Here is a 16,379-nt window from a genome sequence, read left to right on the forward strand (position 1 = left end):
CTCGCCCGGGGAAGTAACGAGGGTGAGAGAGAGAGAGGCTGGAAAGTGTATTGATCCGCGGCACGGATGCATGTAATGGAAATTTAATAAACAATGCAGGAAACAGGGCAAGCGTCATCTTAATACTTTTCTAAATTCCTAAAAATAAATAATGCGTTGTGTTCGCCGTTTTGCGCATTCCCGTGTGTGTTTAACAATCCCGGGGGGCAGAACTAAGTGACAGTCACTCGGATTGTTTTAGGAATTACGCAACACGACAGCAATCTACGTGAATGAATGTTTAGAATCATTTAGTAAACTTTTTTGCAGGCATTAGACTTAATAGCTCGCTTACGAACTACAGCAAGCAGTATGTTTCAGCGCACCTGTTTATTATTTTACAGTATGTTAATACATCTCCAATTGTTATTTTTTATATAAATGTAGGTCAGCTCGACTCACATGTTTTAGGACCAGATTTGGGCTAAACTGCAATATCAATACACTAGTGCGACTGACCGCAGTAAACAGACAGGCCATGTACTGAAATCCAGAGGGTTTGCATCACCCTATAGAATGAACACATTTTGCTTCATAAAGTCGAATGAAACCTGCTGAATAACGTTACGTTAACATATTGAATTACATACCGCTTTGTAGTTTCCCACATACTTAATGAAAAACTGACAAAAATTGAAAAAATCTAGCATGAAATACTGCTGTACTACTAAGGTTTCTGGTAGCTTAGTTTCTTTTGATTACAGGATGTTAAATAAAACAAATCTAAATTATGTTCATATTTATTTATTTTTAAATGTCTCAATCCTAAAATTCTAGGTGATGCTAAACTTTGGTCCAGAGCTGTTTGTTTTAAGGATTGTCTATCACAGCCAGAGAGACTCTAGCTGTCTGTGGATCTTTCGACCTGCTAGAATGGGAGGGATGTAATATTTATGTATCTGTTTGATTGTGTTTATTGCTATATGAGAAGAGAAAAGAAAAGGGAGGCTCTTATACTCTCTGAACAGCCTCCCCCTGCTCTGAGCTGGTGGAGCAGAGAAAGAGAAAGGGGGGCTGTTATACTCTTATACTCTCTGAACAGCCTCCCTCTGCTCTGTGCTGGTGGAGCAGTGAAAGAGAAAGGGAGGCTCTTATATTCTCTGATCAGCCTCCCTCTGCTCTGTGCTGGTGGAGCAGAGAAACAGAAAGGGAGGCTCTTATACTCTCTGAACAGCCTCCCTCTGCTCTGTGCTGGTGGAGCAGAGAAAGAGAAAGGGAGGCTTTTATACTCTCTGAACAGCCTCCCTCTGCTTTGTGCTGGTGTGGCAGAGAAAGGGAGGCTCTTATACTCTCTGAACAGCCTCCCTCTGCTCTGAGCTGGTGGAGCAGAGAAAGAGAAAGGGAGGCTCTTATACTCTCTGAACAGCCTCCCTCTGCTCTGTGCTGGTGGAGCAAAGAAAGAGAAAGGGAGGCTCTTATACTCTCTGAACAGCCTCCCTCTGCTCTGTGCTGGCATCATCCAAAACCCACCGGAGCTATCACCGGGATGGGAATAAGACTCCTATTGCATAGCAGCTTCACCCATTCCAGGTTTTACTGCAAGCTTGATTAACCCACAGTGTGCAGGCAACAACCTCAGGTGTGTCTTATTAAAGTCGGAGTAAAACCAGGAATGGATCAAACCATTCCTGCTTCTCAATCCCTTTCTTTTAAAGAGGGATATTTCACTGCTGCTTATTCCCAGCTGATACAATATCCCGCGACCCCATTCGCTGCCTCCAAGTTCGCGGATCCGTGTGCGCTGATCCCAAATGAGTTTCATTGGTATTGACAGTCGATAGACACCGCGTCGGTGTAACTGGGGGCTTCGAAAAGCACAGCGCAGATTCGATCACAGATCATCCCGGCTTCATCAGCTCCCCTCTTAACACGCCTCACAGACAACAAATACTGAAGGTAAGTTTTTCTGTGTCTTGCTGCTTTTGAGTCTGTCTGTAGTAAAAAGGGCGCGTTCTTATTAATTAAAAGTTGGATTTTCATAATGCTCGTAATGTTACTTGTGAGTTATAACCTGGAATGATGTCTCACAATTCTCACACTGTTTACATGCATCCCAAGCTAATATAGGAAAACGCCATGGTGGGATACAAAGCAAACCACAAAAGAAAACCACATTGAAATGACATGCCAGAATATAATACGATGGCACCCTGTTCATATTAAATATCTTTTAGTGTTTAATGTTGCATGCAGGGAATACATACTTCAATATCACAAAAAAAAGCATGCGATTAGAAAGTTAAGTAGCTGTACCGACTGAAGCGTACTGACATACAAGTACATACAGAGAACGCTGCGCAGTGTTATCAAGTACATACAGAGAACAGTGTGCAGTGTTATCAAGTACATACAGAGAACACTGCGCAGTGTTATCAAGTACATACAGAGAACACTGCGCAGTGTTATCAAGTACATACAGAGAACACTGCGCAGTGTTATCAAGTACATACAGTGAACACTGCGCAGTGTTATCAAGTACATACAGAGAACACTGCGCAGTGTTATCAAGTACATACAGAGAACACTGCGCAGTGTTATCAAGTACATACAGAGAACACTGCGCAGTGTTATCAAGTACATACAGAGAACACTGCAAATGTTATCAAGTACATACAGAGAACACTGCGCAGTGTTATCAAGTACATACAGAGAACACTGCAAATGTTATCAAGAACATACAGAGAACACTGCAAAAGGGATATTGCTGCTCTAGAAAGAGTGCTAAGAAGAGCGACCAGAATGTCGTATGCAGACAGGCTAAAATAATTGTATCTATTCAGTCTTGAACAAAGAAGACTACGCGGTGATCTGATTCAAGCATTCAAAATCCTAAAAGGTATAGACAATGTCGACCCAGGGGACTTTTTCGACCTGAAAAAAGAAACAAGGACCAGGGGTCACAAATGGAGATTAGATAAAGGGGCTTTCAGAACAGAAAATAGGAGTCACTTTTTTACACAGAGAATTGTGAGGGTCTGGAACCAACTCCCCAGTAATGTTGTTGAAGCTGACACCCTGGGATCCTTCAAGAAGCTGCTTGATGAGATTCTGGGATCAATAAGTTACTAACAACCAAACGAGCAAGATGGGCTGAATGGCCTCCTCTCGTTTGTAAACTTTCTTATGTTATCAAGTACATACAGAGAGCAGTTCAAAGCACCTTTGACCATTGTTCCATAGTCCAATTTCTGTGTTCTTGTGCATATTTGAGCCTTTTAGTCTTGTTCCTCTTTCTTAACAGAGGTATTCTTACTGCAACACATCCTTTAAGTCCTGATTTCAAGAGTCACCTTCGTACTGTTGATTTGATGGACAACAACACCTGTGCCTTCTGCCAGCTCTGTTGTCAATTCAACGCTTGTCTTCTTTCTATTCCTTAAGGATATTATCTTCAAGTATTGCTCATCCTTGTTAGACAGATTTTTGGGTCTTCCAGTCCTGCAATTACAGATGATGTTTCTCTGTACTTGTTGATTATGCTTCGGATACCACACCTTGAAAATCGAGCGATGCAAGCTACTTCACTCAATGTGTTTCCTTCTTTATGAAAGTCAAGGTTGTTATAATAGTAGAAAACACTAGTGGAGGCTTTGAGTAAATTGTTGATGCTCATAATGCATCAGAGTAGAAAAATGCAACATGTCTAAGACTTTTGCACAGCAGTGTGTGTGTGTGTGTATATGTGTATATATATACAGTATATAATTTAACCTTTATTCAACTAGGAAAGTCCCATTGAGATTAAAATCTCTTCAAGGGAGACCTGGTCAAGAAGGAAACATCTAATACAAAAATCAAAAAACACACACATTGAAATGAGCACAAGCAATACAAACAAGTGAATCAAATTACGAAAAAAAAACTATTCAGGAGTGTCGGCCAAAACAAAAACCCGTCAGCTACATAGATGTCAATCTTTTGTTTAAACTCCTGTAGAGAGATTGAAACACTGAGTTTCAGATCATCCTGGAGTTTATTCCAAGAGCACAGAGCAAGAAAACTGATCAAGCCACGTCCCCTCGTTGACCCAGTTTTTGCTCAGCCCCTCTGAGCAGCGTGTCTGTACCGTGCTGGTGTAGTTTCCGCTGGGCAGGGCAGTGTGTTTCTGGGTGTCGGTGAAGTGATTCAGAGAGCCATTGATTGAGCTGTCAGTGCAGCTATCCAGCGCACTGCACCCAGCCAAGCGTGAAGGACACTCGTTAAACACAGACGCTAATGAGGGAGGGAGGCAGGGGGTGGGGTTTGGACCCCACAGACAAACTAGGAACCTTGCAGTAATAAAACATGACCCCACAAATTAAAACAAAAATTACTTGTAATGTTGTTACTGAATTATTATTAGTAGTAATATTATTTGTTTATTTAGCAGACGCCTTTATCCAAGGCGACTTACAGAGACTAGGGTGTGTGAACTATGCATCAGCTGCAGAGTCACTTACAACTACGTCTCGCCCGAAAGACGGAGCACAAGGAGGTGAAGTGACTTGCTCAGGGTCACACAGTGAGTCAGTGGCTGAGGTGGGATTTGAACCGGTGACCTCCTGGTTACAAGCCCTTTTTAACCACTGGACCACACAGCCAATGTATAAAAATACATTGCTTGATTGATTTAATAGATTGTGCCTGTTGTCTCACGATGTCTGTTTGTACTCTGGAGGCAGGATGGACCATGATGGGCTGGGGGACAGGGAGAGGGGGGTGAGGAACGGCAGGAGCAGGTACGAGGAAGAGGAAGACGAAGGTGAGTGAGTCTGGGGGGCCTCTCCGAAACCCTTCACCAGGGGGTGCTATCCACTGTGTGCCGAAGTATGGCCCTCATGCATTGAGGCTCACAAAGGGACAGTTTGGACAGCAACGATGTTTAAACGTGTATTGCAATGCATTCTGGTACTGGCAGCTCTGCCTTCTGGTACTTGTGCTATAGTACCTGTAGTCCTTGTAGTTCTCAATGCATTTTGGTGCTTTTGGTTGTTGCAGTCCTTTATTGCAGGGGTCTCGAATCCGGGTCCTGGGGGCCAGTGTCCCTCCTGGTTTTTGTTCCAACTGTACCCTAAATTACTTCATTAGACCAATTAAGTGTTTATTAGAAGCTTAATTGGTCCAATTAATTAATTTAGGGTAAAGTTGGAACAAAAACCAGGAGGGACACCAGCCCTCCAGGACCCGGATTCGAGACCCCTGCTTTAGCATACTGGTTCTGGTAGCTCTGCATTCTGGTTCTTGTAGTCCTCAAAGTGCATTCTGTTGCTTGTTTGTTGTCCTCTGAAAGAAACGAGGCAGGTAAAATATACCAGATTGCATTGGGATTTAAAATAAAAACAATATTTGAACAAACTGTCCCCGTGAACCCAGAGCCATATGGCCACCACAGTTACACATGAAATGACATTTGGTGGGCTGAGCCTAACCCCCTCCAGCAGCGGCAACCAGAACAGAAGAGCAGCTCCTGAACACAATATTCGAGTCGTTGCAAAGAGAACAACTCGGAATGGAACAAATAATTATTCAAACACAAGCCAATGCAATTTCAATCGACTTGATCTTTTACAGCTGTGGCCAAAAGTTTTGCATCACCCTGTAGAATGAACTCGTTTAGCTTCACAAAGTCGAATGAAACCTGCTGAATAATGTCACACTAACGTATTGAATATACTTAATGATGTCTCAGTCTTAAAATTCTAGATGATGCAAAACTGTTGGCCAGAGCTGTGGATAGCTATTTCACATGCATATCAAGCTTCTCTTCAGTGATGTGATCGGGGGGAGGGGGGTCCTGCAGTGTGCGCGCCCCTGCTGTGCCGTTCAGTCTGAGGACACGGCTCCCAATGCACTGCCCTGCCCTGGGGCTTGGCGCAGCCACGTCATGAGATATTTCCACCAGAGCCATCGATACAGCCTGCTAATCACCACTGACCTGCTCACAGGAACACAACCTTCGGACAGCCAGACGCCAGGCCTTTACACGCAAGCACTGCATTCTGGTACTTGTAGTTCTTGTAGTCCCCAATGCATCTGGTACTTGTAGTTCTTGTAGTCCCCAAAGCATTCTGTTAATTGTAGTCCTCTTAAAGAAAAGACAGGTAAAAGGTACCAGAATGCATTGCAGTATATTATAAAGGCAGTATGTGGTGTAAATCTGAGGTAAAAGGTCCTTAAAAGTGGCCAAAAAGAAGACATATATACATATACTGTGTGAGAGAGACAGAGAGAGAGTTGCTCATCCAATTATGCTGGACAATTTTTAACCCACATTTATTGTTTTCCTCTTATTGTATAAAAGATGTCATTTCGCTCAGTTTGGACCTAATTTTGAATGAATGACATGAAGCTTTAACCCCAAAACACACAGTAATTGCCATTGATTAGTACTCGATTGTAAAAGCAAGGGAAGGACAGCTTGTCTTGTTTTTGAAATCAACACATTAACAAACTGATTACCGGGTGATACATGAAAGCAATTTGGAGTAGGAGTTTCTGCACACCCCTAATTGACAGTGTCTCCCCCCCCCAGATCACCACTCCATCTACATCGGGGTCCCAGAGCCCCGCGGTTACCGTCGGAAACGCCGGCGGAGGCGCTCCACGTCGAGTCGAGACAACGGCGAGGGCGAGCGAGAGAGGCACTACGAGAGAGCGAGGCAGCAGCAGACGCAGCCCTCCGACACGGACGAGGGGGGGAGGGGCCACTCTCCGACCCCCGCCGCCACGGACGACATCAACCGCACCAGTGAGTCACAGCGCCACCCGGCTGCTTGGAGTATAATTGCACAGCAGCACAAATATCCCAGATGTCCCGCTGTGGACATTTTCTGTAAGGTTTACATACAGTGTGCTGTATAGAAAATCACTGTAGTAGTTATGCTATTTGGTTAAACAGGCTTAAAAGGAGACGTTAAGTAGTTTATTAAGTGGCAGAAACGCAGAGAGCACAAAGCAGTGTCATGAACTGCCTTTCGTTCCTCTAGCATTACTATTTTAGTATTGCAGTGTTATTCCACATCGTGTCAGGCAGCGTCACAGCAGCTACATCGCTGCCTTCTTTCTTTCGGTATCTCTTTTCTTCATTATTTCTTTCTTTCCTTCTTACCTCTGCTCTTCATTTTTAACCTTTCTTTCTTTCTTTCTTTCTTTCTTTCTTTCTTTCTTTCTTTGCTTCTATCTTTGTTTACCGCCTGCTTAGCAGCATGGAAAAAGTAAAGGTTGTGTCTGTTCGCCTGTGTGTGTGCGTGTCTGGTTGTGTGCATGTGTGTGTGTGGTTGTGTGCATGTGTGTCTGGTTGTGTGCGTGTGTGGTTGTGTGCATGTCTGGTTGTGTGTGCGTGTGTGGTTGTGTCAGGTTGTGTGTGGTTGTGTGTGTGTGTGTGCATGTGTGGTTTTGTGTGTGTGTGTGTGTGTGCATGTGTGGTTGTGTGTGTGTGTTGAGGGTGGAGGCTAACCATGTGATATGGGCTTCGACAGCGTTATTGCGTCACTGTGTGCCCCACCCTAATGTGCCGATAGCCTAGTTCAGCATCGTCTAGATGAGCCACGGCATGTGCAGAATAAAACACAGCAAGCCATGCGACCCCCCGTTGGATCTAATTAAGTGGATACCAACTCAGCCCAGTGATTGATTGATTGATTGATCCTCTGGAACCACAGGGTGCTTACGATACTTCTGGGCCCCTCTTACAACAGCTCAGCTAATCCCCTTGTAACTAACATGAGGCGGGAACCTGCCTGCTTATTGAAGTCTCTGCCCTCACTTTCCACCACTCTCCCCTCGCTGTGCTCCCCTCCAGTGGATTTGGCAAAGCTGTCGTCAGTCAGCGCTGAGTCAGGCCCAGCAAAGTGCCTGTGATCTGTTGTGTTAGTCTGGGAGGGAGCTTGGCAGGCAGAGACAGAGCCAGGGGAGAAAGGGAACTGAAATCCGGCTGTCTGCTGGAAAGGGGGGAGAGAGAACCACAATGTCCAACACCAGCCTAGGTAAGGTTTGAAAAGTTTTAAGGGGCAATATTTTTTTTTTTTTTTTTTGTACCTGTTTGTTTTAAACCTGATTTGAAGTTCTGGATTGAAGTTTTATAACTTTTACAAAGTATCTGTTGCATTCTAGCAGTGCTTTTGCTGAGTTTTACCATAGCATTTAGTTTTCTTTGAGATTAGCATCACCTCGAATTTTAGGATTGAGACATAATTTAAAAAATAAACCATATGAACATAATTTAGAATCTTTTATTCAACATCATGGAATCAAAGAAACTTCAAAATGATATCGCAAAAGTTTACCGGACGCCATAATAGTGCTACAGTAGTATTTCATGTTAGATTTCAAAATGTCACATTTTTTAATTTGTCAGTTTTTCATTAAGTATATGGGAAACTACAACGCGGTGTGTAATTCGATATGTTAACGTAACATTATTCAGCAGGTTTCATTCGACTTTATGAGTTCATTCTACAGGGTGATGCATATCTTTTGGCCACAGCTGTGGGCTCATGCCTTCCTCAGCGACACGGTGTGTAGCGCTTCACTTTCCAATTAAAGGCTTGTGGATCGGCCAATGAGCTTAATAACTAGTACCACATGAATCACTGCAGAAGAACCCTAACATTGTAATACTCTGTGTTGTGAGCTTCAGTTCGCACAGTTTCAGTTGCTGAAAAGCCTGTGGATTTTCGATTTTCTCAAACTGCTTTATGCAGAACACTTTTAAAGTGGTGTTTTTTTTAATACGCATTTCAGTGTGGGGTTGTGGGGGGGGGGGGGCAGAACCACTCACAGGGCAAACTTGACCCCCACAAAAAAAATCTGTGATGCGCCACTGAAGAGTTATCCTCTGCAGATGTTGTTATGCTGCAGTTTGGATCTCTTTTCTCTCTCTATGCTGATAACCCTGCAGTAAACTCCAGGACTGGACTACTACAATTAAGAACATCCTGCTGCCCTCTTTCACAGTGACTGTTTCAATACAATACAATACAATTCACATTTCTATAACACCTTGCATCCCAAGGATTCCCAAAGCGATACGCACGCGCACACACACACACACACACACACACACACACACACACACACACTGACACATACACACACGCACACTGACACACATACACTGACACACACACACTGACACTGACTGACACACACATACACACTGACACACACATACACACTGACACACACACACACTGACACACATACACTGACACACACACACACTGACACACACACACATACACTGACTGACACATACATACACACTGACACACACATACACTGACACACATGCACTGACACACACACTGACACACACACTGACACACATACACTGACACACACACTGACACACATACACTGACACATACACACTGACACACACACACACTGACACACACATACACTGACACACACACACTGACACACATACACTGACACACACACTGACACACACACTGACACACATACACTGACACACACACTGACACACATACACTGACACATACACACTGACACACACACATACACACTGACACACACACACACTGACACACACACACACTGACACACACACACACTGACTGACACACGCACACACGCACTGACACACCCACACACACACAACTAAACAAACAATTAAACCATTAAATGCAAAATGTTCTAACACTGAAATTCAAAAGCAACCAAAAAAAACGTGTTTTTAATGATAAAATTAGAAAAAAAATCAGATAAAAGGCTAGTTTGTAAAAATAGAACAATGAAAAAAGTCTAATACAAAAATGTTTATAAAATTGGAATAAAAACATTAAAATATACAGTTTCATTGTAAAATTAGAAAGACTAGGATAAAAAATAACCACAAATTTCAACAGCAGTATCTGAGATGCATTTAGTCCGTGTGCAGGGTACTGAGAAGCTTACCTGTTGTTTCACGCAAGAAACTTGCATGTTGACAACAGCCTTGCCCCAATCCCACACAACTTCCCTGAAGCAATCCTTCACACAATGCCGACCTGGTTCCCCTATTGACAGTGTTTTGGCGGGTGTTTCTGTTTTTTCGTACAGCCTATGGATATATAGCTAGGTATTACATCGGCACATGTCTGGTTTCCATGGAAACCTTTTAAACTCCCTAACAAGCGTTAAGAAAAACAGGGCATCAGAAGAGAGGCACTTCACTGTGTGTTAAAAACACAGATTAAATTCCTTCAGCATTCCCACAGACAGAGGTCACTGCTCAAGTGTCTTAAAGGTGTATTTCTCCATAGAGTTTGAAGCATGATGCATTATACCCTAGACTCATGATACCTTACCATACCCTACCAGTTTAATTTATATAGCGTCCTTCATGTGCAAGCATACCAGGCCTGCTTTATAAAATAAACAGCAAGCCAAAAGATCCCCAAACTGCACACCAGTGAAAGACCAAATCAAAGAGATGCGTTTTGAGCTTAGATTTAAAAATACTGTCAGATTCGGCATCAAATTTGGAAGAAGCCTGAAAACTAAAAGCCCTCGAACCAGAGGTTTTTATTTCAGTGTGGGGTTGTGGGGGGGCAGAACCACTCACAGGGCAAACGTGACCCCCACAAACTGCACACCAGTGAAAGACCAAATCAAAGAGATGCGTTTTGAGCTTAGATTTAAAAATACTGTCAGATTCGGCATCAAATTTGGAAGGAGCCTGAAAACTAAAAGCCCTCGAACCAGAGGTTTTTATTTCAGGTTTGTGGAATAACCAATCATTTGCTGAATGGTCCTCAAATATGATGTAGATATTGGCTTCAGTTGTTTGTTTTTTCTTCTTGTAAAAGGTTATCAATGTTCAAGCCCTGTTGTGTTTTTGCTCCCCTTATTGTAGCTACACATCCAGAGCTTGACAATGTCATGCTGTAACCTCCCACTGCTGCAGTCTCTGTGCAGTTCGGCGTCCTGCACTCGCCCCTCCAGGGCTACCTAGTCTGGGGTCTGTGAGCCCTTCCCAGGGGGTCCCTAAAGGTCATCCCAAATTTGGGCAACCCCCAAAATGGGCAAGTCCTTGTGTGCCGTCAGCCGGCCGCTTCGTTTCACTCTGCAGACCCGTCATGCAGCCAACCCAGAGCTACAGCGTCGGAGGACAATGCAGCTCTGGGCAGCTTACAGGCAAGCCCGCAGGCGCCCGGCCAGACTACAGGGGTCGCTGGTGCGCGGTGAGCCGAGGACACCCTGGCTGACCTAAACCCTCCCCCATCCCCCCCCCCGGGCGACGCTCAGCCAATTCTGCACCGTCCCCTGGGAGCTCCCGTCCACAGTCGGTAGTGGAATAGCCTGGACTATAGAGCGCATTCTGCACTCCACGCGGAGCACCTTTACCTGATGCACCACTCGGGAGCCCGGGCAAGTCCTTTTTTATTAATAAAATCAAGTTCGATATTCCTGAAACTGTTCTGGACTATTGGCGGTTCCATTATTAATAATATTATTATTTATTTATTTGGCAGACACCTTTATCTAAGGTGACTTCCAGGTGTTAAAGGGCAGTACAGCACAGGGTTACAGTGCAAGATTAATATTTAAATACAGTGTAGTTTACAGTAAGTGCAAATAATAATACTTCTAGAATACAATATGAACTAGGATTCAGCCAGTTAGGATCACAGCAAGTTATATCTACAATGACACGTTGCAGAAATAATTCAGGACTGGAAGGGTTAAACGACTTATGAGTAAAACTATGAATTAGGTCTGGTATTTCAATAACAAGGGAGTTAATGAAAAGTGAAGCCACTGGTATGTATTCCAGCATTGCTTGCACGGGACTCTGGGATTGTCGGCAACGCGCTCTCTTGACCTCCTGCTGGTGACACGGATTAGAAGCGCGCGTTGGCTTCTCCGTTTGTGTGCCGAAAATAATCCTATTAAACTAGTTCAGCCCGGGCTGGCTTAGCTGTTTCATAATGAACTGCTTTAAAAAAATACATAGCTGCTTTAAAACAAGAAAGAAAGAAAGAAAGAAAGAAAGAAAGAGAAAGAAAGAAAGAAAGAAAAAGGGAGGAAAGGAGGAAGAAAGGAAGGAGAGACAGTCAAAGAAGGAAAGAGAAAAACAAAATCGCCATTCTTCCAATTGCAAAAGCGAGTGCAGGATTGTAAAAAAAAAGTACTGTGCAATAGGCTCCTTTCATTAAACTGTTGACACCCACTTCATTTTTAATTGCTTGTAAACATTCTTATTCAAGTTTATTTAAGTTCACTGACACTAAAGACTAATATCAAATGCAGATGTAATGTCTTTAGTGTCCACTAGGTGGCTATGATTAATTTTGAATACAGCCATAATGTATTTAGTGTCCTGAAGGTGGCTAATACTAATGTCGTATGCAGATGTAATGTGTGTGTAAGACTTTATATTGAACATGAACTCACTGACTGTTCATTCGCTGCATAAACGTGGGTACAGCCAATAGAAGACACTCGCTTTCTTACTGAGGGTGGAACTGGGTTAGTACTAGTAACGGAATTCCTCTGAGGTCACGGAATTCACAGGCTCCCGCAGAATTCCGCAGATTCTCCATATTCTGCAGCTACATCGTCATCAGAATTATCATCAATAGGCTGCTAAAGTGGCCTGAAACATATAACTTAGCTGTTTGGTTCTGGTTTTGTTCAATTAACAGATATTTTGTCTCCTTTAAAAATTAGACTGGAGTTAAGGCTTTGAAAATGTGGCCCAGTAAGAAGTCTCATGTGATATGATGTTCGTGTGATATGATCTAAAGATGTTACTGACAGAGATGCTGGCTCTATTAAACTGGAAGCACTAAACCCATACGTTGTGTGATATGATCATGGTTACTTGATTCACATTTTTAGAAGCCATTATTAATACCAATACTAAACACACAAGATGCTCCGCAGAACAGTTTAGTCTAGTTTCTACTAAACATTCCCTCCAGGAAACACTAGCTGATTCCATTTCTGTACATTCAAAAGTTCCTATCGGTTCACATAGAAAGAACATGTTTAGCAATTCTTATTATTTAACTTTTAAACGTGGCACTTGGTTTCACTTACAGTTGTTGTCATCAATAAATGTTATTTCAAGTTTCTAATTATTTGAACTTCTATGCCTTGTTTTAACCATGTAAGTGCTGTGTAAGCTTTGCATGTTGCATGTGGATTTTCCCGGATGTTCAGTACAAAGACTGTTTAAAATCGTCTTAAAGTTTGAACCTTGATTTTTATTCTTTTCTTTTCTCTTTCTTGTTTTTTGTGATGCTTTGCAGTGTTTCTCAGTCTTGTGGGTTTGTGGCTGACACTCAACATTACTATTACAGAGCCTCAGGCCAGGGCAGGATGCAATCTTACTGAGAATGTTTCCATTTGTAAAGTCAGAGCTAGGTTCAGCAAGAAGACAGATATGAGGCTCTGATCATGACATTTCCATCTGCATGGAGAAATACAAATTGAACAGTAATCTGGATCGCACAGGCATACACATATATACTGAGCATCGAAAGAAACGTATCGCTCATATTTGAGCATCAAAAGAAACTTATCACTTGTATTCGGATAAAATTCACTAGATGTGATCGAAAAATGACAAACTCTGTTTTAGAGCAGGTGCAGTGACTTTTTAATGTGCTGATTAACAATTGACATCACGAAGATGCTGCAAAATGATCTGTCGATCTCGGGCAGGTGTTGTGACTCATGGTCTCCCGGTTGGTGGCTCTGTCATTGACAGAGTGTGTCTGGTTATACCGTCTCGCCAGGTTTGAAATCGCTGGCTGTGAGCACCCAAGACAGCGAGCCGCAGCACGCTGCCCTAATCCAGCCTCCAACATGCCGATCGCACGAAGGCGCTGCTCTCTTGACGGACGTGGCATATTGTTTGTTTTTTTCTGTGATTTTCTTTATTGCTTTTATTCAAGCTTGCAATTCAACAGCTGAAATCACTCCATATCCAGCGTCCAATCAGCTGTCTCACTAATTAGGTGATTAAGTGCATGTGCTTCAGTCATAGTCACTCAAGCATGTCATGGTCAAGGATGAATGATGATTGAGTGATTAAAAAGAAACCAAAAACATTTAGTCAATGTCCTTCATTTATATACCTGTGTCAGTTGTCGGGTCTGTCATGCAATGATCGCAAGAGAAAATACATTCTTGACTTGATTAGAGGTAGCCACCGAAAACGTATTCAAACATAACGGTGTGAAACCCTCGAGAGCTGCAGATAATTTATCTTGTGATCTCGACATACAGTAACACATTCCTTTTTTTAATGAACTACTGTGTGTTACTTAGTTGGATGTTTTTTACTAATGTGATTTATATTATACACAGTGCTCACCCGTTATAACGCTCCTCATTATAGTGGTTATAACACAGTAGGGTTGTGGCTCCCATTTGCTCCATAATGCCGTTACAGTAGCCCTTTCATACACGTTATAAAGCGGAACACAAATAGCACTACAGCGTTATAAAGGGTGAGTATATATATATATATATTTAAATTATGTCTCAAGTGATGCAAAACGTTTGGCTATAGCTCTGTGTGTATAGTTCTACTGGTGTGTGACCCTAACCCTGACCCCCTCTCCTCTCCCCCAGTTTCCCCAGCTGCAGAGCGCCTGCGCTATATCCTGGGGGAGGATGATGAGCTGCCAAACCCCACCCTCTTCACAGAGATGGACACACTGCAGCACGACGGGGATGAGCTGGAGTGGAAAGAGTCTGCCAGGTCAGGGAGGGATCATAAACACCTAGGGGGGAGACAAGGGAAAAGTGAGGGGGTAGACGAGGGAGAAGAGAGGGGGAGACGAGGGAGAAGAGAGGGGGAGACAAGGGAGAAGAGAGAGAGAGGGAGTGAGTGATGGGGAGGGGAGTAAGAGGATAGAGAATGGGGAGGAAGGGGAAAGAGGAGAGATGGAGAAGTGAAGGAAGAGAGGGAGAGGAGAGAAGGGAGAGGGAGGAAGAGGGAAAGAATATGTGCAAGAGTAAATGAGAGAGAGAGAGGTGCACACACATGTTGCAACATGCTATTGCAGTGCCTGTCTAATTCCACGCAGGGTACAACAGTGTCTTTGTGCACCACATTCCTCATTAATGAATCTCAAGCGCCGCGAGCGCGACTCAAATATTAACACCAGAGAGGCCGGGGATGAAAGGGAGCGAGCCGTGCTATAATCAAACCGAAAAGCTTAAAAAGGCACCCAACCAAGTCAAGCCACTTCCATAGCCGTGTATTTCCCCATTAATAATTTCCACTGGGAGCTTTCAGTCAGTTATTTGAGGTTTTCAAGAATGAAACGCTGTGCTTAGGGTAACACTCAGGGGCAGCTGCAATGGGATGAGGCTGCCATTGGTAGAATAGGACCACAGTGTGCCAACTGCATCCTTCCCAAATGGCAATGCAAACAGACAGTGTCACTGAAAGGGCAATAGCTATACACTAAGGGGCAATGGTAGCACAAGGGCAGCTCCAATGGGTAGAGGTCAGGGCTGGTACCACAGTATGCTAACTATGCCCGTCCCAAATGATCTTCAGTGGCAATGCAGGCAGACAGACAGACAGTGGCACAGTGAACATCATTTTTGGAGTTTTAAAATGTATTGCCTGTTCTACAGCACTGGTTCCTGGTTCTTTGCTTGTATTGTACAGCCAGTTTGAAGAGTGAAAAAGTCATTTGATAAGCTTAACATGTTCGTTTCAGCGTCGTGTACAGCCCAGTGTTTTTGCATCACCTAGAATTTTTAGATTTAGACATAATTAAAATTAAAAAATATATGAACATAATTTAGATCTGTTATTTAACGTCATGCAATCAAAACTACAAAAGGATATTGCAAAAGTCTTTTTCGTTAAGTTTATGGAAAACTACAAAGCTCTGTGTACTTCGATATGTTAAGGTAACGTTATTCAACAGGTTTCATTCGACTTTATGAAGCAAAATGAGTTCATTATATAGGGAGATGCTAAACTTTTGGCCACAGCTGTACAGTACGGGATCTCGAGTGCACAGTACAAACTGCTGTTCTTTGTTTCACCTTCTAAATTAAAAAGGAGTATTCTTGCCCAAACTATAAGAAGTGAGCGACCTCGCCAAAACGTTTGTCAACTTGACTTTCTAACCTTAGACCAGTCCCTTCCATTCCATTTTATTCCATTGTAGAACTTTGTTCCAACCAGATCCTTAATTATTCAATTGACCTCCAGTGCAGGTCAATTAAATGATTTAGCATTTGGTTGGAACAAAGTCTTGCAATGGAATGGAATGGGATTGGCCAAGGTTGCCTATCCCTGCCTCAGACCAGTGTTTCTCAACCCTGGTCCTGGGACCCCCCTGTGTCTTCTGGTTTTCATTCCAACTGAGCTCTCA

The 16,379-nt window shown here is 43.2% G+C and overlaps 1 protein-coding gene across 9 annotated transcripts in view; it reads left to right on the top strand.

Annotated features, from left to right (window-relative positions):
• The first annotated feature begins 1,706 nt into the window (after positions 1-1,706).
• The window catches only part of LOC117397864 (electrogenic sodium bicarbonate cotransporter 4-like), a 48,967-nt gene continuing 34,294 nt past the window's right edge, over positions 1,707-16,379 (top strand). For 2 of the 9 annotated variants that reach the window (XM_059013713.1, XM_059013712.1), the window contains exons 1-4: positions 1,707-1,935; positions 4,701-4,780; positions 6,551-6,766; positions 14,611-14,740. In XM_059013713.1, coding sequence (XP_058869696.1) covers positions 4,702-4,780; positions 6,551-6,766; positions 14,611-14,740 — 425 coding nt within the window. In that variant the 5' untranslated portion in view covers positions 1,707-1,935; position 4,701. Of the gene's footprint in view, positions 1,936-4,696; positions 4,781-6,550; positions 6,767-7,789; positions 8,004-14,610; positions 14,741-16,379 lie in introns of those variants that run through there. The other 7 variants (XM_059013710.1, XM_059013709.1, XM_059013708.1 and 4 more) reach the window with 7 other exon arrangements.

Source organism: Acipenser ruthenus, chromosome 46 (genome assembly GCF_902713425.1).
Source record: "Acipenser ruthenus chromosome 46, fAciRut3.2 maternal haplotype, whole genome shotgun sequence".
NCBI classification, from domain to species: Eukaryota; Metazoa; Chordata; class Actinopteri; order Acipenseriformes; family Acipenseridae; genus Acipenser; species Acipenser ruthenus.